Raw genomic sequence first — 24745 nt, 5'->3', positions numbered from 1 at the left:
TGTGGGTGTTCTGAGTAGGGGTCTGAGTCTCTAAGCTGGGGTGAGTGGGCTGTCTCCACTCAGGACAACCTCAGCTGTCCAGAGTGGAGTCTCAAATTCCATGTAGCATTAGCAAAATGTGTGGAGATTCTCCCCAAATTACTGAAGGAGTTTTTGTCCACATGATGCCTAGTAGGTGTGAGTTTCTACACCTGAGCCATCTGTTTAAAGGCATTTACCCAAAGAAAGGTTCTAAGCGAGACATGGTGGTGCATACCTTTAGTCCCAGCCCTTGGGAGACAGAGGCAGGTGGATCTCTTTGAGTTCTAGGCCAGCCTGGTCTACATATCGAGTTCCAGGAGAGTCAGGGCTACATAGAGAGCCACTGTCTCAAAACAAACAAAAACCAGGTTCTATTTATGGTCCAACGTGCATGGATTTTGATGTGTTTACATACTCCCTGAGGTTTTTAATTTATTTTAGTGGGAAATAGTCTCTCATGAGGTTTTTTATTTTTTTGTAGTTATTATTTTTAAAACAGAGTCTCGTGTAGCCCAGGCTGGCCTCTACCTCCAAGTGCCACCATTCCTAGTTTATGCAGGGCTGTGGTTGGAACCCAGAGCTTCCTGCATGTTAGGCCAGTGTGCTACCTACTGAGCCCAACCCCATGTTCCTTATTGTGCATTGACATGACTGAAGCTTCCACCATGCAGTGTGTTCATTTAATCTATTTATATACTTTGCTTAGAAAAATTAGTTTTTGTTTACTTAAAGGTTTATTTGGTATTATGTGTCTATATGTCTGTACACATGAGATGGGTGTCCATGGAGGTCAGAGAGGGCATCAGATCCCCTAGAACTGGACTTTGAGTGGTTGTGAGCTGTTGGATCCTGATGCTGGGACTAGAGCAGCAAATGCTTTTAATTGCTGATTCCCCTGTCCAGCCCCACATTCACTGTGTGTGTGTGGAGGTCAGAGGACATGTGGGAGTCAGTTCTCGCTTTCCCCTTTGTGGGTCCTCGGGATTGAGCTCAGATTGTCAAGTTTGGAAAGTGCCCCGACCCACTGAATCGTATTGCCAGCTCTTACTTGTTTTTTGAGATAGCCTTGTGCAGTTTAGCCATAACTGACCTAGAATTCTGTGTAACCCAGAGTGGCTTTGAAGTTGAGGCAATCCTCCTGTCTGTACCTCCTTAGTCCTAGGATGGCGAGCATCACCCCATGACTTGCTCTTCTTGTCTGTTTTCTCATGCCCTTGCTTTTTGCTCACAGTTCATTGGTTTCCAGTATGTTCAAGTGCTGAGGGGGTCAATCTGGTACAGTATGGATCAGGTCACTGTGCTGGCATCCAGTAGGGGACATAATACAAGTTTCTGAGTTGAGAGGCCCACAGAGAAACTCAAAGCAGGATACTGAGTCTAGAATAGAATTGCTCAGTGTTGACATTTTGAGCCAAATAGTTCTTTGTTGTGGAGCCGGCCTATTCATTGTAGGCTGTTTAAGAAGAGTACCTGTGCATCAGCTAGAGATGAGTAACACCCCCAAACCCTTCCCCCAGCCATGAAAACTGTCTCTATGGGCTGATGATAGGGCTCAAGGGTCAGAGTACTTGCTGCCGAGCCTGACCATTGGGTACTGTCACTACAACCCACCTGTAGACTGAGAGAACTGACCCCTGGAAGTTGTCCTCTGACACACCATGTGGCAAATGTAAAAACTGCGGGAGAGGAGGGATGCTCAGCAGTTACTGAGGACCAGAGTTCAGATCAGGACCCAGCACCCATATCCAGTACCTCACAACTGCTTATAACTCCAGATCTGGGGGACCTGGCACCTCTGGCCTCTGTCGACACCCATGCACACAGACATACATGCATACACATAAATAAGAAAGATAAATGGTAGCTGGGTGTGGTGTTATAGCCTTCATTACCAGCATTTGAAAGGCAGGGGCAGGCAGACCTATGTAAGTTCCAGGCCATCCATGACTACATACTGAGACCCTGGATGAAAGAACAAACTAATGGTTTTTTTTTTTTGTTTTGTTTTGTTTTTTTAAGCCTGTAAAAGTAGGCTGTAGTACTTTGTGCCTGGGATTCCAGCACTTGGCAGGCAGAGTCAGGAGGCTTGCCATGATTTTTTTGAGCTCAGCCTGTGCTGCATAGTGAGATCTTACCTCAAGAGAAGAGACAGCTCAAATGGAATAGGCAGGGCCGTAGGAGCCTCGGGGATCCGTTTGTGTGTGGCTGCTTTGAATGTTAGCTGGCCAGTGACCCTCACCCTTAGTAACATCTGCTCTACTTTCCCCACAGCTATGGATTGCAAAGACAGACCCGGGTTCCCAGTGAAGAGGTTGATACAAGGTAACTTGGGGCTGGGAAAGCTCTGAACCTGGTTCCTAACTTGTCTCCATTGGCTTCTGTGGAGTCCTCAGTGGCCTGTTAAGGGCTGAGGAGAAGACAGCAGTTGCTCCCTTCAGTTGGACATCTCCTTCCAAAATGTTGGTCACTGAGCTTTGGAGGTCTCAAGTGCTTCTTACATCTTATCTCTGGTTTTGGTGCTGGAACCCGGCCCAGGGCCTCACATGGCAGCCAAGTCTTGCACCGCTGAGCTGCACCGACACCCCAAATTTTTCTTTGGGATGTATGTGTATATGGTGAGCCTTATATGCTTGGGGCTCACTATGAGTTTAGAATTGAATTATGTTCTATGGATACTGAATGTACATGAACCCAGGGCAATTGTGTTGCTTTCATTTGCTTAGTTTTATTTTTGAATGATTACTAATGTGTGCATATTTTAAGAGAAAATTCATTGCATGTTTGTTTTTCATGAGATAGAGTCTCACTATGTAGCCCAGGCTGGTCTAGAACTCAAAAAGAGCCACCTGCCTCTGTATCCTGTGTGCTGGGATTAAAGGTGTGTGCCACCATGCCTAGCTTCCAGTTTTAATTTTTTTAATGATGTGTTTATTTTTACTTTGTCTCTCTGAGTGTTTGCCTCTGTATTTTAATGTGCCAACTATATATATGCAGTGCCCACTGCAGGTGGAAGATCCTTGTTACAGATGATTGTGAGCCACCAAGTGGATGCTGGGTCCTGAACCCAGGTCCTCTGTAAGACCAATAAGTGCTCCTTACCACTGAGTCATTTCTAGCCCGTTTTATATACTTTAAAGATCCATTAAATTTTCTTTAATTAGGTGTGCATATGTGGGTGGTTATGTGCACCACTTGCTTGCAGAGGCCATGGGGAGTCGGATTCCCTGAAACAGTATTTATAGGCAGCTGTGAGCCACTTCATGTGCTGGGGACCCAACTTTACAAGAGCAGGATGTGCTCTCAACCCTTGAGCCACCTCTTAAGCTGCTGGGTTTTGGTTTTTGAGACAGGATCTCACTCTTTAGTCTAGCTTACCTACTAGCTATAAAGTCCAGACTGGACCTTCACATCTTCCTGCCTCAGCTGGCATCACAGGAGCACACCTCTGCAAGAGGCCCCTTTTCAAGGCTTTGGCGTTCTGTGCCCTGCAGAGGGACTGGGAGGCAGAGCTTCACCCAGAGCAGGGTTTCTAATGCACCATTTGATTTGTGTACAAATAAATCAAATAATGACTCATCTGTGTGTGTACACGTGCTGGGTGTGTGTTCCGAGGTGCGCAGATGGTGGCTGGAAGACCACTTGTGCAAGTCTTTTCTCCTTTCCAAGTAGGTCTTTGCCTCAGGCTTGGCAGCAAGTGCCTTCTTTATTCACTGAACCATCTCGCTGACCTTTTGGTGGTCTCTGCTCTGGGGATGCATGCCCTGCATGCTGTCTCTGCAGCACCCTGGCTTCTTCCCAGTAGGTGCCAATAGCTGCCCCCAAGTTGAGGCAACCAGACAGACACTGCCTGACTGGTGAGGCAGAACTGGTGGAGAGTGCTTCTGGGCAGCACATCAATGTTTCTTATTCACAAGCCATGCCCTTGCCCTCGGCCGAAGTGGCAGTGGGATTGTGTCAAGGATCACATTGCAGTGCCCAGTTGTCTATCTGGTGGCCCCTAGCAGTTCCCTCCCCGCTCAGGACTCCACGGCCAGGCTGGCCTGGGTGGAATGTGTCCTGGGTGGGAGGAATCAGCAGAGCCTGAAACCTCAGGGCAGCCATGTTTCATGAGCTGCCCAATGTAGGGAAAAGGTTGGTTTGGCTTTTGACTAACATAGGTAGAATTAACCAATGGTACTTGGCGTTTAAATGCATGAAGTGGGGATTGAGCCCCCGAGGTCAGGTGAAAGTGCCCGCTGCCAAGCCTCACTGCTTGAGTTTGATCCCCAGCCTTCAGCAGCACCCACCTCTTGTTAAATTTTCTGGGTATGGGTGCTTTCCCTGCAAGTATGTTGGTGCATCATGTTCATGTCTGGTGTCCTTGGAAGTCAGAAGGAGGTGTCAAGTCTCCTCTGGAACAAGTGGTTGTGAGCCACCATGTCAGTGCTGGGAATTGATCTCGGGTCCTCTGTAAGAGCAGTCAGTGCTCTTTATGGCTGAGCTATCTCCCAAGCCCTCAGCAGCTCATTTTTGGGCTTGGAATTTTCACCACAACCCCCCATAGGGCCTTTAATGCCCAGGCGCTCAGGTTTTGAGCACAGGTTGATGGTCTCCCTCTGCTGTCACTGAAGATGTTGCTTCTCTTCATTTCAGCCCGCCTGCCCTTCAAACGTCTGAACCTTGTCCCCAAGGAGAAAGCCGAGGACACATCACCAAAAGTGTCTGTGGAAGATAAAGTTCGGGATCTACAATTGTCCTTGGACACTTTGGAAAACCGCTGTCACACAGGTTCTCATGTAGGCTTGAGTCAGAAGCTGGTCAGTGGCCGGGGCCCCATTGATAGCTTCTTGAGGGCCACGATAAAGCCAGTGCAGAGTGTGGTCATCATCGACCTGACTGAGAACTCCAATGACATTCCAGACAGCCCTGAGGGCTCCAATGAACCAAGTCCCGATGCCCCAGCGGAAGGGGCCACCAAGCAGCAGGGGCCCTCCACAGCGGAGCAGTGTCTCCCAGAGACCCCTTCAGACATTCCTTGCCGTGTGGAGGAGGAGCCCGAGAGCCCAGGAGGCCCACAGAGGACGGGAGGCTGTCAAGCTGGCTGGTTACAGAGCTGCCCTGAGCTGACCGAGGGCTCCAGGACATCCCCTGTAAAGGAGCCATCAGGCTGGAGCAAGGCAGGGAATCTCCTGTTTATAGAGAAAGTGCCCATGGTGGTGCTTGAGGACATCCTGGCCGCTAAGCCTCCCCACACCTTTCTTCCCACGATGTCCCTGGACAGGAGTATCACTTCAGAGAGTGAAGTGCAGGAGTCCTGCCCCGAGGATGATTCCACACTGAGCCACTCTTCCACCAGCTCCTCTTCTCCAACCAGCTCTCCTGAGGGACCATCTGCACCCCCAGCACAGCTCAGTGGGACCAGCCCCCCCTCCACACCCATCTGCATAGTGAGTACCCACCCCCCATAATCCCAAGGTACTGACCAGGCCTCATTGGATAGAGTGCTGGTCCTGCATGCTTGAAGCACCAGGTTCCATCCTAGGCACCTCAGAAACCTGTTATGTCAGCACTGGGGAAGTAGAGAGAGGAGGATCTGGAGGTCAGGGTTAGCCTCAATTATCTAGTGACTTTGAGGCCAGCCTAGGCTACATGAGTACATGAGACCTTGTTTTAAGCTAATCATAAAACCATTATAATGGTGCCAGGCGGTGGTAGTGCACGCCTTTAATCCCAGCATTTGGAAGGCAGAGGCAGACGGATCTCTGTGAGTTCGAGGCCAGCCTGGGCTACAGAGTGAGATCCAGGACAGGCACCAAAACTACACAGAGAAACTCTGTCTCAAAAAAAAAAAAAACCACCAAAACAAACAAAAAATCATTATATGGCCAGCCATGGTGGCAACACGCTTTTAATCCCAGCACTCGGGAGGCAGAGGCAGGTGGATCTCTTGTGTTCAAAGCCGGATAGGGCTGCATAGTGAGATCCTGTCTAAAAAAAAAAAACAAAAAACAACAACAACAAAAAGGAGGTTCACAGAATAAAAATTAATTACTTGGTCTTGGGGCCCCAAGAGGTCAAAACCTGCTTGTCACATTACAGACATTCCAAAACTCACAACAAATGCTCTTGAGCATTTGGACAAGGGATGCTGAAGCATGCTGTGGCCAGGCTCACTTTTGTCCTTGTCTTAAAGCTAAGCTTTCCAACGCCTGCCAACTTCCTGCTTTATTTTTTCATTCTGGTGCTGGAGATGGGACTTGACTTGACAGGCAGGTGCTCCCCACTTCGGCACACCCCAGTCCTCAGGATGGAGTTTAAAGATGAGTGGTCTGTCCAGGGATGCATTCCCAGATGCAGCCCAGACAGACCACCAGAACCTGGCTGAGAGCTCACATCCCTCTTCACCAAAATGGCCATCCTGAGGTCACCACTAACCGGATGTCAACAAGGCCTGGAAGAGTAACTCAGAGCCAGGCCACCTGCCTCACGCACAGAAATCCAGGGGCTGCCGGGCGGTGGTGGCGCACGCCTTTAATCCCAGCACTTGGGAGGCAGAGGCAGGCGGACCTCTGTGAGTTCGAGGCCAGCCTGGGCTACCAAGTGAGTTCCAGGAAAGGCGCAAAGCTACCCAGAGAAACCCTGTCTCGAAAAACCAAAAAAAAAAAAAAAAAAAAAAAGAAATCCAGGGGCCTCGCACATGCTAGGCAAGCACTTTACTGCTGAACCATATCCCCAGCCGTCTTTCCTTGGTTTTGTTAAGACTTCATGTATGGTCCAGGCTGCCCTGAATGCAAGGTCCTTCCTTCCTCAGCCTCCCAAACACTGTGATTACATATAATGGGTTTGTGTGTGTGTGTGTGTGTGTGTGTGTTTTTTTTGAGACAGGGTTTCTTGTGTAGCCCTAAACTTACTCTTTAGACCAGGCTGGCCTCAAACTCACTGAGACACACCTGCGTCTGCCTCCCTAGTGCTGGGTTTAAAGGCCTGCATCACCAACACCCAGCTATGCACCTCCTTTTAAACCTTATGAGCCTCTTGCATTCAGCTGTTTGTGTACCTTCAAACAGCCTGAAGTTAATTTCAACCCTCTCTTGGGGGATATTGGTGGCAGCCTGTCAGGCAAGTGAGGTCAGGTGTGGAATTTTGCACTGGTAGTCATACGTCGGTGCTCAGGGAGTCTTGTATTGAGGAGGACTTGGCATTTCAAATATGGGTGTCCCACTTTTATTGGTTTCAAATCTGTAGTGACAGATATGTCAATTCTCAGGTGTCCTTAAAATCTCATAGATAAAACTGTATATAATTTTTTTTTTTTAATTTTATCCAAGCCAGACATGATGGTACATGCCTGTAATCCCAGCGTTTGGTGTGAGGCAAGAGGATTCTCATGAGTGAGGCCAGCCTGGAATGTATAGTTGGACCAGAAGCTTTGAACAAAGTCAGTTCAGAATCCCAAAATATTCTGATTGTGTGGCACTTTCATTTGTTCACATTAGACCTTTATTTGGTGTGGACCCTGACATGGGTGGTTTGTTCATCAGTTCCTGTGAGGTCTGATCAGATCGCCAGCCTTAGTGGCTTTGACTTTGTTGTTTTTTGAGACAGAGTTTCTCTCTGTAGCCTTGGCTGTCCTTGAACTAGCACTGTAGACCGGGTTGTCCTTGAACTCAGAGATCTGCTTGCCTCTGCCTCCAGAGTGCTGGGATAAAAGTGCACGCCACTACCGCCTGGCTAGCTTTGTAACTTGATGTGTGCGATTACTTCACTTACTGGGAGCACAGGCATCCTGGGAGACAAGGTGACCTGCTGACTTGACAAACTGAACTTGGAGCTGCTGCCCTGCCCCTCCAGCCTCATTGGCCATGTTGTCTGTGCATGCCACCCCTTGAGTCTGACTTCATCTTCACCTTGCAGAATCTCTATCCCATGGTGCATCAAGATGTTCTGTCCCTAGTTGGGTCATAGATCCACCTCATAAAGTTCGACTTGATTCCTGCCCCCAGTGAATCTAGAACTCAAGGCCTTTCCAACCTATCAGATCAGGATCTGTCTGGGTAGTTTTTGTTTTTGACATGGGGGTGCTGCTGTGTGGACAGGCTGGCCACAAGCCAATTAACAGTCGATAGAGCTAGGCCTGGCTCCTGCCCCCAATCTTTTCAAGCCATACTTGGTCCCTAAGTCCTGCATGTCTCAGTGCTTCGGGGGTCATTGTAGGGATCCTCCGCTTTCCCAGCCAGTCTGCCACTCTCCTGATAGGGGTGGTGGTGGGGGAGCCATTTTCCCAGCTCACAAGACAGTTCTTGTCATCTTTCATTTTGTTTTTTAAGACAGGTCTCTACTTAACCTTGACTGTTGTAGAACTTGCTGTGTAGATCAGGCTCAGGCTGCCCTCGAACTCACAAAGATACACCTGCCTGTGCTTCCCAAGTGTTGTACTTGTCTATTTTTATTGTTGTTGTTGTTAAGGGTTTTGTTTTGTTTTTAAATTTTACATACCAATCCCAGTTCCCCCTCCCTCCCTCCCCTGTACCTGACTGTTTTGTGTTTGAGAATTCCATGTGGGGGTTGGGGATTTAGCTCAGTGGTAGGGCTCTTGCCTAGCAAGCGCAAGGACCTGGGTTCAGTCCTCAGCTCTGAAAAAAAAAAGAAAGAAGGAATTCCATGTGTACTTACAGCATATTTGGATCAAATACATCCCTCCCTAATCCCCTGCCCCCCAAATTCTTCTCTCCCCTTCAACTTCATGAGCCTTTTGGGGGGGAGGGGTTTGGGGGGGTTGATTTTTTTCAAGACAGGGTTTCTCTGTGTAACAGTCCTGGCTATCTTGGATCTCACTCTGTAGACCAGGCTGGCCTCAAACTCACAGAGATCTGCCTGCCTTTGCCTCCCAATTGCTGGGATTAAAGGCGTGTGCCACCATGCCCAGCCTTATGAGCTCTTATTTTTAAAAATATGTTTTTAATTGAAGTAGGATTACATCACTCCTCCCTCTAACCCCTGCCATGTCTTACACTCACAAGTTGATAGCTTCTTTATTATATACGTGTGTGTATGTGTGTGTATGCACAAAGATGTGTATAAATACACCCCGCTGAGTTTTTGTTGTTTGTGTAGATGGTCTCCGGTCTGACGACTCTACCTTGGACAATAAGGGGGCTCCTCCCTGGGAGAGGCTAACTCTCCGCCTCTCAGCTGTCTTCATTTGCCTGTAGCTGTTTGTCTAGAGTTAGGACCCTCTTAAGATTTCCCATGTTCCCTTGTTTATGCAGTTGTTTCTAGGAGACACAGTCACGGCAGACTTCCTGATCTGCTGGCTCTCACCGTCTTTCTACTTATTCTCCCGCCATGTTCCCTGAGCCATAGGTGCAGGAGCTGGGCTGTAGATTACCTGTGATGTCTGCATTGTGTCCAGTTGTGTTTGCTGTAAAAATCAACATCTTTGAGGAGAGGTGGCTATGCTCACCCAGTAAAGAAGGCTTTCACACAGAGACTTTTTAAATCTACTCAGTGTTCCTGTACATGCACAGCGGGGACCATCTACGGGGCTTGAGTGGCCTCTTGGACCACATCCCTTAGAAGGCTGACCCTTCCCTCTCCCAGCAGCCACCCATCCTCAGTAGTTCCTTGGCTATGGGTGGGAGATGCATGACTGTTCTCCATCCGTGCTGGAATTTCATGAGGCTTAATCTGTGTGGGTCTTGTGCATGCGGTCACAGTTGCTGTGAGTTCACATGTGTGACAATGTTTCACTGCAGGTGTCTACCCCAGATGTGGCTCTCACAAGCTCTCTTCCCTAAAATGCCTGAGCCTTGATGAGAGGAGGTGATATAACCATCCCGTGTGGGGCTGAGTACATCAGTCCTCCTTGCATGTGGAAGTTGTGGGGTTGTATGATGGTAATTCAAGAAAGTAACTTCTGGGGTAAGAGGTGACTCGTCTGTGGGTGTGGACATAAGAAGACAGCATACCGAAGAGACAGCACAGGCCTGGAGACTGCTCGCTCGCTCCTTCAGAGGACACCAGGCACATACATGATGACAGACACACAGACAGACAAACTTGCACACCACTTAAGAGAGGAACTGAGAGGAGTCTATTACTATAGCCCATTAGGGCAGCTCCATTTAAATCCTGTGCATGCCTGAGCCAGGATGCTTCTGTATCGTGTTGTCAAAGGCCTTCAGTGTTATTTACCCTGCCCCATTGACCTTCCTCTTGGTCCTTATCCTCTCCCTGCAGATGCTCCTCCCTTCATGGCTCTACTGTTTTTGTGCCTTCTGTGAGTGTTCCAGTGTAGACCCACCCTGCTAAGGATTCAGAGATGGCATCAACAGATGGGAGACTGTGGTAGCATTTGTCTTTTTGGGTCAGGGTTCCTGACCCAGGATGAATTTCCTGCAAATTCCATAATTTCATTTTTCTTTTTTTGGTTTTCCCAGACTGGCCTGCTCAGAGATCCACCTGCCTCCGAGTGCTGGGATTAAAGGCATGTACCACCAGCGCCTGATATCATAATTTCGTTTTTCTTAGCAGCTGAATAATATTCCATTGTGTCAATGAACTGCATTTTCATGATCCACTCCTTCTGGTATCCTATTCAGGGTGCAGCTGAACAGCAAATGTTAGAGGCCCCAGGTGGGTGGGAACATCTCAGCCATGTGCCTCTACCATCTTTCTCAAGAGGCCTGCTAACCTTTTTCCATATAACACTTTTTAATTTAATTTTTTATTTTTTTGTTTTTTCGAGATAGAGTTTTTCTGTGTAGTTTTGGTGCCTATCCTGGATCTCGCTCTGTAGACCAGGCTGGCCTAGAACTCACAGAGATCCGCCTGGCTCTGCCACCCAAGTGCTGGGATTAAAGGCGTGTGCCACCACCGCCCGTTAATTTTCTTTTTAAATGTATTTGTGTGTGTGTATATGTATGTTTGCATGCACGCACATGCAGAGGTGAAGGCGGCATTGGGACTTGATTAAAAAAAACTCTGGCCGGGCGGTGGTGGCGCACGCCTTTAATCCCAGCACTCGGGAGGCAGAGCCAGGCGGATCTCTGTGAGTTCGAGGCCAGCCTGGTCTACCAAGTGAGTTCCAGGAAAGGCGCAAAGCTACACAGAGAAACCCTGTCTCGAAAAACCAAAAAAAAAAAAAAACCAAAAAAAAAAAACCCTCTGATGTTAGGCTGCTCACAAGCACTTTGACCTGCTGAGCTGTGTCCTTGGCCCTGTTTTATTATTTATTTTATGGTGTTTTGAGACAGGGTCTTATTGTATAACCCCACCTTTCCTTGAACTCACAGAGATCCTCCTGCTTCTGTGGCCCAGGTGCTGGGATTTCTACTCACCCTGACAGGGCACGATTAGATGATCTGGCATCTTCTGGATCAGGAAAGGTTCTTAGTATAGTTTCTCCACTGGCAGAGGTCAGGTTTATGTGCTGTGAGACATGTCGCTCAATCTAGTGTCTGGCAGCACAGGGTGTCATTCCATTCAGGATGGTGACGGTGCAGCCATGTTCCTGGGTCTTTGCCTTGTGCCATGTGATCCCTGGCTGCTGGAATGTTTTCAGTCCTGCACTCCTGGAAGTTCCCCATGCTTACACTGTGTTCAGCAAAGCCAGGTAAAAACTACTTGAAAGCTAGGTGCATACCTTTCATCCTAGCTTTGGAAGGCTGAGGCAGGGGTATTGAAATTTCAAGGCCAGGCCTGGGCAACATAGACCTTGCCTCAAAAGATTAAGGGCAGGGAAAATTCCAGAAGAAAACTTGCATCTGTTGTGAACATGTCCAAACAGAGTGCTGCTCAGGCCAGGAAGTGGTGCACATAGTATATGTCTGCAGGAGGGCATGCCAGGTGCTATGTAGATGCTACTGAGCTATGTGGGCGGGCAGGCAGGCAGGCGGGGTTGCTCTGGTGCTCGTACTGTGGTGCTGTGCTGACATGTGAGGCAGGAGGATCTTTTGTATTCAGGACTTAAGCCCAGCATGGGAAGCACAGGTGATCCTACCCCACACAGATGCTTTGGGGCTGGGCTCGCCCAGGGCAGGAAGCTCTGGTGGGTTCCAGGCCTGATGTTGCTCACCTGCCAGCAGGAGCATCAGGAGTTCAAGGCCAGCCTAGGCTACATGAGACCTGTCTAAAAATAAATCCGTAGTAAATACCTTTATAGTCCCAGTGTTGTCCCTCAGTATACTGTGAAGTCCCCTGCTGTGTATGTCTCCCCTCTTCTCTATCTCCTCATGTGAGAGGTTCCACACTTCTCACAGAAGAACTTTGAATGTGTCTTGGTTGCTAGGTATCCTGAGCTCCCCGTGGAGAGGCCTCTGGAGGCTACAGTTCCTGCATGTTCTGTGCCTTCTCTGGTGTCCCCTACCTATCCCAGGCACCATACTTGCTGGGTGTCCGCAGTTGTTAGAGAGCTTGCATCTGTAGTCAGCCCCTTGCTGCCAGTGTTTCCCTGCAGCTGGGCCCTCTCAGCAGTCTCTCCCCTGGCTTAGAAAGAGGGGTGCCCAGTCACAGAGAGCCCTGTCCCATCACCTTGGGTGCTGTGAGTGGGTGGGTGGGTGCTCTGGGTAGAACTAACAGGCCAGCCTTGCTTGTCTCTTGACAGGTTCTCTGTAGCCCTGGCTAGCCTCAAACTTACACAGAGACCTGAAAAGCCCTTGTTGAGACTGCCTAGCAATGTGGTGGTGCGATCACCACATACTCAGTGGAGACTGAGATCAGCCCATGGCCGTCTGTGATTCTGCAATAGAGGGCCTGGCCTTCCCATGGCCCTGCAGCCAGCGCTGTGTCCTGCTGCCTCTACCTTGGTCTTCTCAGCTGAGACTGAGTTCGGTCCACCATTGAGCCTCTCCTCAAGTCTAAAAGGAACCCGCAGAGTGATTTCTCCCCTGCTTTTTGTGTGTAGAACCCAGACCCTTACATGTGCAAGTCCAGCACTGTACCATTGAGCTAGGCACCCAGACCCTAGTTTGTACTTACTCCCTCACTAAGTAGCCCCGATCCTGCAGAAGGGCAAAGACTACAGGCCTGGGTCATGGGCCCAGCCCAAGGTGACCTGCCACTTTCTAAAAAGTATCTGGAAGACTGGGACTCAGCGATGGCATGCCTGGCAGGTACAGGTCCAGGATTCAACTCCAGCACCACAAAGAACTCAGGCTCATTTGTACCAGGACTGAACACAGTGGGTGGGATTAGGAGGAGCTGGATTCCAGCTCGGGGCTGTCCACTGCTGCTTACAGTCATTCTTATCTGTTCAATTTACCTGAGTAAGGCCTTTGCACTCTGACCCTATTATAATCTTTGGTACTGTTGCTGGAAAAGACTTTTGCAACAATGTTTCTGTTTTGTTTCTGCTTTTGTCTCAATAAAGAAGGGGAGATGGGGAGGGCACTCCACCCCTGAGCCACGTCCATCTCCCCTCACTTGGGGATTCTAGGTGGGGGCTCCACCCCTACCACATCCTCAGCCCTTTACTGGGGACTCTTAGGCAGAAGGCTCTACCCCTGACCACGCCTCCAGCCCCTCACTGGGGGATTCTACCTATGAACTATGTATACTTGACAGACAATCTTTGTAGGTTGGTTCCTGTGTGAGAATGGAGGCCAGAAGACAGCCTTCATTATTGGTCTTCAGGCATTATCCACCCTTTTGGGGGTGGGGGCAAGGGCACCAGGTCTCACTGTGTCTGCCTGGCTGGCTCTGTCTCCCAGTGTTGGTTAAGTGGTGGCCATGCCGACGGAGGAGAGTCCTGTAAGAATCACGAACCATGGTTACCTGTCTGTAGCTTTATTGGGAGAGAAAGGGAGAAGGGGGGAGAGAGAGACCGCACGCACGGAGGAGGGAGAATACAGGAGAGGCGATACGGAAGGAGAGCACACAGAGGGCACGCCCGCTTTTTAGGCCGGGACGCCGTCACAGGCTGGTGACGTAATTAAGGACATAATCCTTACACACAGTGCTGAAACTAAAGGCGTGGCCACCACAGTGAGCTTCTTATCCCTTTTTGTTTTGTGACCATGTCCACCACTTGGGCTTAGGCCAGCTAATTGAAGTAGACTGCCGTCCGCGGAACCCCAGGGATCTTCCTGTCTTCTGGTCCCTGGTGCTGGGATTAAAAGTGTCCATCATTACACCTGGCTCTTTCTCTGTTGGGGCTTAATCAGTTCTTTGTATTTCAAGATAAAGTCAACTGCTAAATCACCCGGCTCTCCTGGGGCTTATAGACTGCACCCACGATGTCCCCTGCAGGTTCCAGGCCCTGCCGCCCTTCCCGTGGGCTGGGATGGAGTCCCTTGGGAATGTGGGTGGAGTTCCTCGAGAATGTGACCTAAGCTCTTCTGTCTTTTTTTTAGGTTGCCAAGAAACTCGTCAGAGGCTCCACAGAGAAGGGCAGGAGCAAACTGCACAGAGTAAGGCCCTCCCGGCTTTCTGAGCCTCATGCTTCTGGGCTCTGCTGCTTGTGCTTCCATTGCACTAACAATGGTGATAGACTGGGTTTCCTGAGTGTGCGGGTCCTGCCTGGGTCTCTGCTAGCACAATGTGGGTAGGAGAAAAGCTCCCTTCAAAAGAGCATTGAGTTCAAATCTAACCAGGGCTACATAGTGAATCAAAAACAAAACAAATACCTTTGTTATAGTTACACTCTCCTTGGAAGGGTGTGAGTTAGGTTCACATGGAAGTGGCCCCAGACAGTGCAGAAGTAACAGCTGCTTGTGGCTTTTCAGTCTGTGGGTCACCATGTGGTCCATGGGGCGGGGGACCACTCTAATGTGGAAAAGTTTAGGCCCTGCGGTGCCTGCTGGGCTACACAGCCCCTTTGCAGTTAGGAAGGGGTGTTGTGACAGTTGGTATTCCTTAGCCATTTGGTATTGGAGGGTTGGTATGGGAAAGGCAAGCTATTGCATGCTGAACATGCTGATCCTTTGAGGATCAGTCCCGTCTGTTGCATCTGTTTACTTAGACAGAGGCTCACTGTGTAGTCCAGGCTGGCCCTGGTCTCCCAGTGATAGGATGGCACTCCCACACCGCCGGGTACAATTCAGCCCATGTGAGAGCAGCACACATGCAGATTCAGCAGCCAGACTGAGTCTCCAGGACTTCTGTCTCCTTAGTAACAATTGGGAACAGACCAGTCCCTGCAGTGCAGTCAGGCCTGCACCTCCTGCCCAGTCCAGACTGCCTCTGTTGGCCAGAAAGTAACACTTGGTGGGCTGTGCCTCAGCTCGCAGTTGCAAAACATGCTGGAGTCCCAAGCACTGAGAAACCACCCGACACAGGCCTGTTGCAACAGCTGCCCCACATCCACAGGCTTTAGTACAGGAAGACTTGAAGTCCTTTTCCAAGCTGGACACTGAGGGCTCAGGCTCCAGTGTGGAGAGATCCGCTGAATAGAGCTCAGTCGCAGAAAGATCTCTGCTGGGTATTGGGGTCCAACCCAGGACTCTGGTTAACACTCACCCACCAGGCTCCTGTCCTTGCCTCAGCCCAGTTTCTCATTTCAAAAGAAATCAAGTCATGCTTGAGTATACGCTGGAAATCTGAGTCAGCCCGGGCCACATGGAGCACTGTTGCTTGGCAGTTCTTGCCATGGGTCACCTGTGGGGCGCCTTTGCTGCTGTCTTCATAGGACAGAGAACAGCAGAGGGAGGAGAAGGAAAAGCTGAAGGAAGAGACGCGGCGAGCCAAGGAGGAGGCTCGGAGGAGGAAGGAGGAGGAGAAGGAGCTGAAGGAGAGGGAGCGGAGGGAGAAGCGGGAGAAGGATGAGAAGGAGAAGGCGGAGAAGCAGCGGCTCAAGGAGGAGCGACGCAAGGAGCGGCAGGAGGCTCTGGAGTGAGTGCCGGGCCCCAGAGGCTCTCCCCAGCAGTGTTCTGTCTGATTCCTTCTGTGTGTCTCCTGCCGGAGCCTGACTGGAGAGGAGGCAGTTGGGTCTGGCCTATGTTCTTTCTGTGGGACTGCAGGCTTTGTCTGGCAATGGCTCCTGGGCTGTGGAGGTTTTGGTTTTAGACACTCGGGTCCCATCAGAATTTCGTCCTCAGTTTTCTAACTGGGCTGTTGCCTCAGTGGACAACCACTGTGTCCTGTGAGGTTTTGACCTAAAGGAGTTCACAGCAGCTCTTGTAAGGGGTTCTATCATGATAGAGCTGTTTTGTTTGGTGTTTCCAAGATGGGCTTTCTCTGTGTAGCCCTGTGTCCTGGCACTTGCTCTGTAGCCCAGGCTGGCCTCGAACTCACAGAGATCCGCCTGGCTCTGCCTCCCGAGTGCTGGGATTAAAGGCGTGCACCTCCATGCCTGGCCACAAAAGAGCATTCTTTGTGCTTTGCAAGTAGGTGGTTGAAACTAATAAATGGCAAGTGGTTTTTGAAAAAGTGAGGCATGTTGCTAAGGATGACCTTGGAGTTTTGATTCTCCTGCCTCCACCTAGTGCTGGGATGATTGGCAGGTACCACCACATCTGGCTTTTGATGTGTTAGGGCTGGAACCTAGGGCCTAGTACATGACAGGCCATCTATCACTATACCCACTGAGCCCCAAACCATCAAGAACTTTATACTGATGAGCAAGTGTGGTACCGCCTTTAATCTGCACCCATGCTGGGGGATTCTGTGAGTTGCAGATTAGCTTTGTCTACAGAGTGAGACCCTATCTCAAAATAATATTTTTTAAAGATGTATTTATTACATATACAGTGTTCTGCCTGCATGTGCACCTTCGTGCCAGAAGAGGGCATCAGATCTCATTACAGATGGTTGTGAGCCACCATGTGGTTGCTGAGAATTGAATTCAGGACCTCTGCAAGAGCAACCAGTGCTCTTAACTGCTGAGACATCTGTCCAGCCCCTCAAAGTAATTTTATATGGAGATTTAGGATACCTGTAGTGTCAGCACTCAGGATGAGGCAGGGGGATTGCTGTTGCCAACCTGGGGTTGCATAGCAAAACTGTCTCATCAGCAAAGAAAAGAGTTTTGTGGTGTTGTGCATTTTGCTTTGTTAGTCCCAGTGCCACAGCTTTGTCACAGCACAGCAGGAAGATGAGGGGCTGGCTTCTGGGCTCACACAGTTCATGTCTCCTGTCTCCCAGGGCTAAACTGGAGGAGAAGCGGAAGAAAGAGGAGGAGAAGCGGTTACGAGAGGAAGAGAAACGGTTACGGGAGGAAGAGAAGGTAGCTTGGCTGCCCGCCCTGCCCCTCTTGGACACTGCGGCATCAGAGTGCTTTCTGTGTCTCTGTTGGGGTGGTGGGCTCTATGGGAACTGTGTGCTCACTCAGATCCCACCTTGCCTCCCTTGGCTGCCATCGGCACGAGCACCATGGGCAGACGCCTCATGGGTTAGGGTTTTGAGTACAACATTGCCTTCCCAGAGTGCCCTGGGATAACTGTGCTGTTCTGTCCTTACCACAGCGCATTAAGGCAGAGAAGGCAGAGATCACCAGGTTCTTCCAGAAGCCAAAGACTCCGCAGGCCCCCAAGGTGAGCACTCCCTCAGCTCTGGGTGCAGCAGACTCTGCTTACTTTTGTGTGTGTGTGTGTGTGTGTGTGTGTGTGTGTGTGTAGGCCAGATGCTGGTGTCCTCTGTTGCTCTCCACCTTATTTTCAAAATTTATTTTATTTCTAATTGTGAGTTTGTCCCCATTCACCATTTTTTTTTTTAATTTTTATTTTGCAATACAATTCAGTTCTACATATCAGCCACAGATTCCCTTGTTCTCCCCCAGCCCGCCCCCCATTCCAATCTCCTCCAGGGCAAAGCCTTCCCCACAGACTGAGATCAACCTGGTGGACTCAGTCCATTTTTTGAGACCATCTCTCAGAGCCTGTCCCCTACTGATTGTCTAGCTTGGTTGGAACTAACCTGTGGCTAGCATTGAGGCCCTAGGTACAAAAGGCTCAAGGTGCCAGAGAAGTGGGTGACCTGATGCCAACCTTTCACCCAGTCGGCTCCCCTCACTGCCCACTCGCAGGACCCATTTCCTGACATACTGTGACATCTGCTGCTCAAACACTGGTCCCACAGTAACTTGGGTGGCTTGGGTGTTTCAGACCCTGGCCCTGACATGTTAAGATCTAGTTGAGTGTCATTTCCCAGGCCATGCTAGAGTTGGCTGTGTAGGCTGGGTAGTCTTGAACTCACCATCTTCCTTTAGGAAGGAAGGACTGAGCACATGTGCGGAGCTGAGCATGGTCTTATATTTGCATGCACTGTGTCATCTTGGTCACCTGCCCAGCATGATTCAGCACGGTGCTGTAGGTTCCGGTGACAGTTCCCTAAGGCTACTTGGAAATGGCCTGGCTTATTGGGAAAGCTGCAGTGACCCTGGCCAGCTTGCACCATGTGGGAACTGACGCTGAAGGTGGCCCCTCCCATCCTGCCATGTCTGGCAGCTGCTCTGTTACCTTAGCCTGTGGGTAACAGGCTTGTTTTGCCCTTGTCAGCTCAGTGGAACATCCTGTGTCCAGTTGGTGAGCTTGCTCTTTTCCTCCATCAATCCCCAGCTGATTAACCTGTGAGTCAGCAGGCTTGGCTCAGCTCCAGCCGATTGGCCCATGGCCAGAGCCAGTGACAAAACCCACTCATTTTATGATAGAAAGACTGGGGAAGGGCTTTGGGGTCCCTTGAGGATGGCCCTGCTCTAGGCTGCACTGTGTTACGGTGGCCTGCTATCTCCTCTGGACTTTATCCCTTCCTGTTCTGTTGGCTGTTGTTTGGGTTTTTGCTTGGAAAGTAGTATGTTCTGTGGCTTTGGTTGAAGTTTAGAGCTATGTGTTGTGGCACCCAAACTCAAGTCCTCTGCCAAGCAACATGCATACTTAACCCATGATCCATCTCCTCTCACCTTAGCTTATGATTATTGGGTGAAGGTGTGCGTGCACATGCCATCACACACATGTGGAGCTAAGAACACAGCTTAAAGGAATCAGCTCTCTCCACTGTGTGGGTCCTGGGGATTGAACTTGAGTCATCAGGTTTGGCAGCAAGTGCTTTTACCCTGAGTCATTTTGTTGGCCCCTGATTTGTCTTTTTATTATTTATTACTGTATAGTGTGTGTGCGTGGACAGAAGTCAGAACAATTTCCTGTAGTTGTTTTTCTCCTCCCACCAAAGATGGGTTCTCAGACTCAAACTCAGGTTACCAGGCACGGGTAACAAGCTTTTGCCCTGCTGAGTCAACCCTTTTTTGTTTGTTTGTTTTTGGTTTCTCTGTGGAGTTTTGTTGCCTGTCCTGCCCTGGATCTCACTCTGTAGACCAGGCTGGCCTCGAACTCACAGAGATCCACCTGGCTCTGCCTTCCAAATGCTGGGATTAAAGGCGTGCGCCACCACCGCCTGGCCTACCCGCCAGCCCTTCTTAGTATATTAGATCTGCATTCTGCCCAGTGGCCCAGCCCTTAGCTGGCTTGGAGTGCTGGAATCCTGGGTGCTCAGCTGGGTTGTGACTGTCTGCTAATGCTACTGGAGGCTCCTGGCCCCAGGGGAACAGTTGCTGTTGCTTGAACAGTTGCTCAAGGCTTTGGGAAGTCTCAGGGAGCACTGGGACGTGCTGGAGCCTGGCTGCTCTCTAAGAGGACACAAGGCCAGGCTTAGGTGGCATGGCTTTTAGGGCTTCCCGAGCTCTCCACCAACCAAGGAGCCTGGCCATACACAGTCCTTGTAGGGCTGACAGTGGCATTCAGAGAACTTGACTTCACAGCCAGTCGTGGGTGACCAGTCCAGCCATGGGCCACATGTCTGGATGTGGACTCTGTCTCGGACTCTTGTGTTTTCTCTGTAAAACTCTTGGAGGCAGTGTGTGTGTGTGTGTGTGGGGGGGGTGTTGAGACAGGGTTTCCCTGTGTAACAGTCCTGGCTGTCTTGAAACTCGCTTGGTAGACCAGGCTGGCCTCAAACTCACAGAGATCCACCTGCCTCTGCCTCCCGAGTGCTGGGATGAAAGGTGTGCACCACCACCGGTTGTGAGACTCTTGATGAATGATGAACCTGTCCGTCCACTGGTTCTCGGTCCCTAACCCTCAGAAGAAGGAGTTCGCTCTGAGCTCTGCCACATGCCTTCCCCGAAGCCTGAACCAATGCTTGTCTCTGGTCTCAGCCATTAATTCTGGTCATCCTAGTCATCTAGGTTCGCACATTAAAACTGGTTTTCTGGACAGGCAGTGGTGGTGCATGCCTTTAATCCCAGCACTCAGGAGGCAGAGCCAGGCAGATCTCTGTGAGTTCGAGGCCATCTGGTCTACAGGGTGAGATCCAGGACAGGCAACAAAACTACACAGAGAAACCCTGTCTCAAAAACAAAAACAAAACAAAACAAAAAAACAAAAACAAAACTGGTTTTCTGGGGCTGGAGAGATGGGCTAAGCAGTTGCTCTTCCAGAGGTCCTGAGTTCAATTCGCAGCGACCACATGATGGCTCACAACCATCTATAATAAAATCTGATGGCCTCTTCTGGTATGCAGAACACTCATAAATAAAACAAACAGAAAACAAAAACTGGTTTTCCAGAACTCACAGTGACTTTGACAAAAGTTGGGGGCCAAAAAGCTCTCACCATGATTAAGATCTGGAAGCCAGGATCAAGGGAGATGGCTTGCATGGTGTATATAAACTCACATAACAAGATGGATGGAGACTTCTTGTGGATTGTTGTTATATGTGTATGGATGTTTTGCCTGCATGTATGTCTGTGCATCACATGCACGCAGTGCCCATAGAGAACACAAGGACAGCATCCTCTGGAACTAGAGTTACAGCTGTCATGTTGGTGCTGGGATTTGAACCTGGGTCCTCTGGAAGAGCAGCCAGTGGTCTTAACTGCTGAGCTATCTCTCCAGCCCCTAAATAAATAAACAGAATGTGGAAGCCAGGTTTGTCAGTCCATGCTTGTCACCTCAGCAGGCTGAGATGGGAGAGTTGTGAGTTTGAGGCCAACCCAGGCTACAGCAGGTAGGGTTGAAGGGCCAACAGGGTAGAGGTAGTCTCAAGTGGCCTTGTCTGAAATCCATCCGCATCACTGCAAAGAAGGAAGACCCCAAAGTCTTCTAGTACCCATGCAGCTTCCTTTGGCCACTCTAGCCCCATCAGAGCTTGCACGGCCTCTGACCTGAGCACCTGGACTTTACGGTGCACTCACCTGCCAGCATTGCACTGGGTTCTTCCTATTGCAGACCCTGGCCGGCTCCTGTGGTAAGTTTGCCCCATTTGAAATCAAAGAACACATGGTGCTGGCTCCACGGTGCCGGGCTGCCTTGGACCAGGACCTGTGTGATCAGCTGGACCAGCTCCTGCAGCAGCAGAGTGGGGCCAGCTCCTTCCTCAGCGACTTGAAAGGCCGCCTGCCCCTGAGGTCGGGACCTACCCAGATCTGCAGCCGTAACACCGACATCATGGACAGGTGAGATCTGGCAAGCTAGGCCACAGGAGAACCAGAAGGTGGCTCCATGCTGCTCATTGCTGCTGACCTCTAGGGTCACCATCTCCCTGGGCGTCTTTCTTGGTTGCTAGAGTATGTTACAGAGGGCCTCTGGGGCACAGCATGGCACCTCCTGTGCCCTATGTGCAACAGGAAGGGCAGTCCTGAGCAGTTCCTGGACAGGCAGATCACATGGCGGCCAGCCATGAGCACAGTACCGAGCACGGTCTGACCACCCAGGGACGTGATCATTGTGGAGAACAAGGTGGACGGCGTGCCTGAAAGGAGGAGGTTTGGCCGCATGAAGCTCTTGCAGTTCTCAGAGAACCACCGGCCAGCATACTGGGGAACGTGGAACAAGAAGACAGCAATCATCCGCCCCCGTGACCCCTGGGCCCAGGACAAGGTGAGCCCTGGGGTTGGGGTCCCCATCCCTGGAGTGGGGGTGTGGGCTGCTCTGTGCTACTTCACATCATGATGTTCATGCGCATTCTCCCTCCAGAACCTTCTTGATTATGAGGTGGACAGTGACGACGAGTGGGAAGAGGAGGAACCTGGAGAGTCTTTGTCCCACAGTGAGGGGGTAAGTAACCCCAGTGGGGTCAAGTAGCCTCCGCACCAGCTGTGGGAGCCACTGTGCAGTTGGCTGATGTGGGGCAGGCCAGGGAATCTGAAGTTCTGGTCCTGCTTGGACTAGTAAGTGCTTGCTGCCCCAGCTCCCCCGGTCACAGACAAACTATTGGAGCCACACTTGGCCCTGTCATTCCCTTCTTCCTCTGCCTACATGAACTGTTTCTGCCTAGCTCCCCAGCCTCCTGTGATCTGATGGGTCCTGCTGACACCGATGCAGGTGTGCCTAGATATACTGGGCACTAGGGATAAGCTAGGGCACGTGCAAAGCCAATGCTGGCCCCTAGGCAAGCTCTGCAAGCCCTTCAGTACCTGCATGGGTACATGTGTTTATGTGAGACCAGGCTGGCCTTGAACCCTGACATCTGTGGTCTGTGCATGTGTGAGCTCTTCTCTTCTTTCTCTTTGAGGATGAGGATGATGACATGGGGGAAGATGAGGATGAGGACGATGGCTTCTTTGTGCCCCATGGGTATCTGTCTGAGGACGAAGGCGTGACTGAGGTGAGGGCTCCTGCCCAGGCTGGTTGCAGGGTATTGGGATGATTAGTGGCTGTGGCTTGGGTTCCGGTGAACAGGCATAGGGCTTTCTCTGCTACAGAGTGATTGACTGCAGAATGATGCAGTTCGGCCTATACATCCCACCATTACCTAGAATTCTATCAACACCCCCCCCCCCAAAAGAAAGCACAGGCTGCCCCACAGCTGCAGAAGGTCCCCGTGCCCCTGCATGCTCTCCCAGAAGAGGCCATGGACTGGTGTCCTTAGGCCCTGAGCTCCTAGTTGCATTTCTAGGGTGTCTGAACAGGATGGCTGGGATCAGGCTGGCTGTACCTTCTTGTCTCTGGCCATGTTGTTGTTCTGCAATGTTTGCTCTGGGTTTGGCAGTTTGGTCACCTGTTAGCAAAGCCACCAAAATATCCTGACTCCTCACACAACTTGGGGTGTGAACTGATCCCTCTGGCTTTGCCCTTCACTGCCACCTCTTCCCAGGGCCTGGGACAGGCTCTCAGTAGTTCAGTACCAGTGCTGGGTACCAGGGAGCATGGGCATTAAACAAGGGTCTGCTCCCTGTTCTGCCAGGAATGTGCGGACCCCGAGAACCACAAAGTACGCCAGAAACTGAAGGCCAAGGAGTGGGATGAGCTCCTAGCCAAGGGCAAGCGCTTCCGAGTACTGCAGCCTGTGCAGGTGGGATGCGTGTGGGCGGCTGAGGCAGCCAACTGCGCAGGCTCCGACTTGAAGCTGTTGCAGCAGTTCACCGTGTGCCTGCTGGATGCAGCACCCCCTGAAGAGCCAGAGCCCAGGGCTTCCAGGCGGGAGAAGAGGGACCAGCATAGTAAGTGGAGTGCCAATGTGTCGGGACCCAGCACTTGTTGAGTTCACAAGTTTGCAGAACCAGCATGTGGATAGCCATCCACTGATAGACCGTCTACATACACAGCTCGCAGGGCCTTTTCTGCTCATTTATGTAGCAGCTTTAAATTTTGGCACTGGGTACAAAACCCAGGATTTGCATGTGCCTGCCAAGTGCTCACCACTGAGCCTCACCCTGGTTTTGCTATCTGTTACTGTTTTAACTTTTTTTTAAATTTTGAGTCAGTGTCTTACATTGTAACCCAGACAAGTCGTGAAGTTATCAAGTGGCTTACAGTGTTCTTGAACTCATGGTGGTCTTCTTGCCTCCACCTCCTGAGTGTTTGGATTGCAGCCCAGGCCTGGCTCCTTGGTGATTACTAAAGTAGGACCACAGCAGAATGTTGGGTCAGAATTGAGAACTGGACCAGAGTGCTGTGCTACTCCCTCTGTTCTAAACCCTGGGACGGTGGTGGCTCAGAGTGAGCAGTGGCCACTCAGGAGGAATATGAGGGCGCAGGCATGTGGCTTGGCCAGTCTTAAGCCCACGCTTAGTGGCTTGCTTTGAAGTGTGCCTTGGATGGGGCCCTTTCAAGGCTTCTTCTCTAACCCGTCTCATCCCACAGTCCTGGCCCAGCTGCTTCCACTGCTGCATGGCAATGTGAATGGGAGCAAGGTGATCATCCGTGAATTCCAAGAGCGATGCCGCCGTGGCCTGCTGAGCCCCCCAAGCCCCACTCCACACCCGCAGACACCCAACTCAGAGGATGCTGTGGCTGTGCCATCCAAGGCCAGGCTGAAGCGCCTCATCTCTGAGAACTCGGCCTACGAGAAGCGGCCCGACTTCCGTATGTGCTGGTATGTGCACCCACAGGTGCTCAGGAGCTTTGGCCAGGAGTGCCTACCTGTGCCCTGCCAGTGGACCTATGTCACCGCCATGCCCTCAACACCCAGGGAAGACAGTGGCAATGCTCCCACCGAGGGGCCTGGCCAGGGCACACCCATGCCAATCAAGCGGAAGCCAGCGGCCACCATGTGCATTACGCAGTTCATGAAGAAAAGGCGGTATGATGGACAGGTGAGCTGCAGAGGACATGAGCCTTGCTCACCTGTGCCCAAAGCAGGCTGTGCACCTGCCCCACAGCTTGTGCCAAGTCAGACGACAGCTTTGTGGTACTGGTTCCCTCCCGCATTCACGTGGGTTTCGGGGTGGAACTCGGGTTGCCAGGCTTATGCAGCAATCGCTTTACCCACGGGGCCACCTCGCTCCCCTTCTACAACAGTTTTAGAGTCGCAGTAGCACTGAGCAGGTGGTTGCATCTGCACGAGCAGCTGCCCCCTCTGCTGCATCTGACTGCT

General features: G+C 50.8%; 1 protein-coding gene across 1 annotated transcript in view; it reads left to right on the top strand.

The window, feature by feature from the left end:
- Chaf1a (chromatin assembly factor 1 subunit A) overlaps nucleotides 1–24745 on the top strand; it is a 28816-nt gene that overhangs the window by 1507 nt on the left and 2564 nt on the right. Inside the window, exons 2-13 of the mRNA XM_059251870.1 lie at nucleotides 2293–2343; nucleotides 4654–5447; nucleotides 14352–14408; nucleotides 15626–15828; nucleotides 17080–17161; nucleotides 17400–17468; nucleotides 21157–21383; nucleotides 21642–21807; nucleotides 21904–21984; nucleotides 22442–22534; nucleotides 23114–23369; nucleotides 24013–24464. Coding sequence (XP_059107853.1) covers nucleotides 2293–2343; nucleotides 4654–5447; nucleotides 14352–14408; nucleotides 15626–15828; nucleotides 17080–17161; nucleotides 17400–17468; nucleotides 21157–21383; nucleotides 21642–21807; nucleotides 21904–21984; nucleotides 22442–22534; nucleotides 23114–23369; nucleotides 24013–24464 — 2531 coding nt within the window. The remainder of the gene's footprint in view (nucleotides 1–2292; nucleotides 2344–4653; nucleotides 5448–14351; nucleotides 14409–15625; nucleotides 15829–17079; nucleotides 17162–17399; nucleotides 17469–21156; nucleotides 21384–21641; nucleotides 21808–21903; nucleotides 21985–22441; nucleotides 22535–23113; nucleotides 23370–24012; nucleotides 24465–24745) is intronic.

This window comes from Peromyscus eremicus, unplaced genomic scaffold (assembly GCF_949786415.1).
Source record: "Peromyscus eremicus unplaced genomic scaffold, PerEre_H2_v1 PerEre#2#chr22_unloc_1, whole genome shotgun sequence".
In the NCBI taxonomy this organism is placed as follows: domain Eukaryota; kingdom Metazoa; phylum Chordata; class Mammalia; order Rodentia; family Cricetidae; genus Peromyscus; species Peromyscus eremicus.
This window is presented reverse-complemented; position numbering and strand designations above follow the sequence as displayed.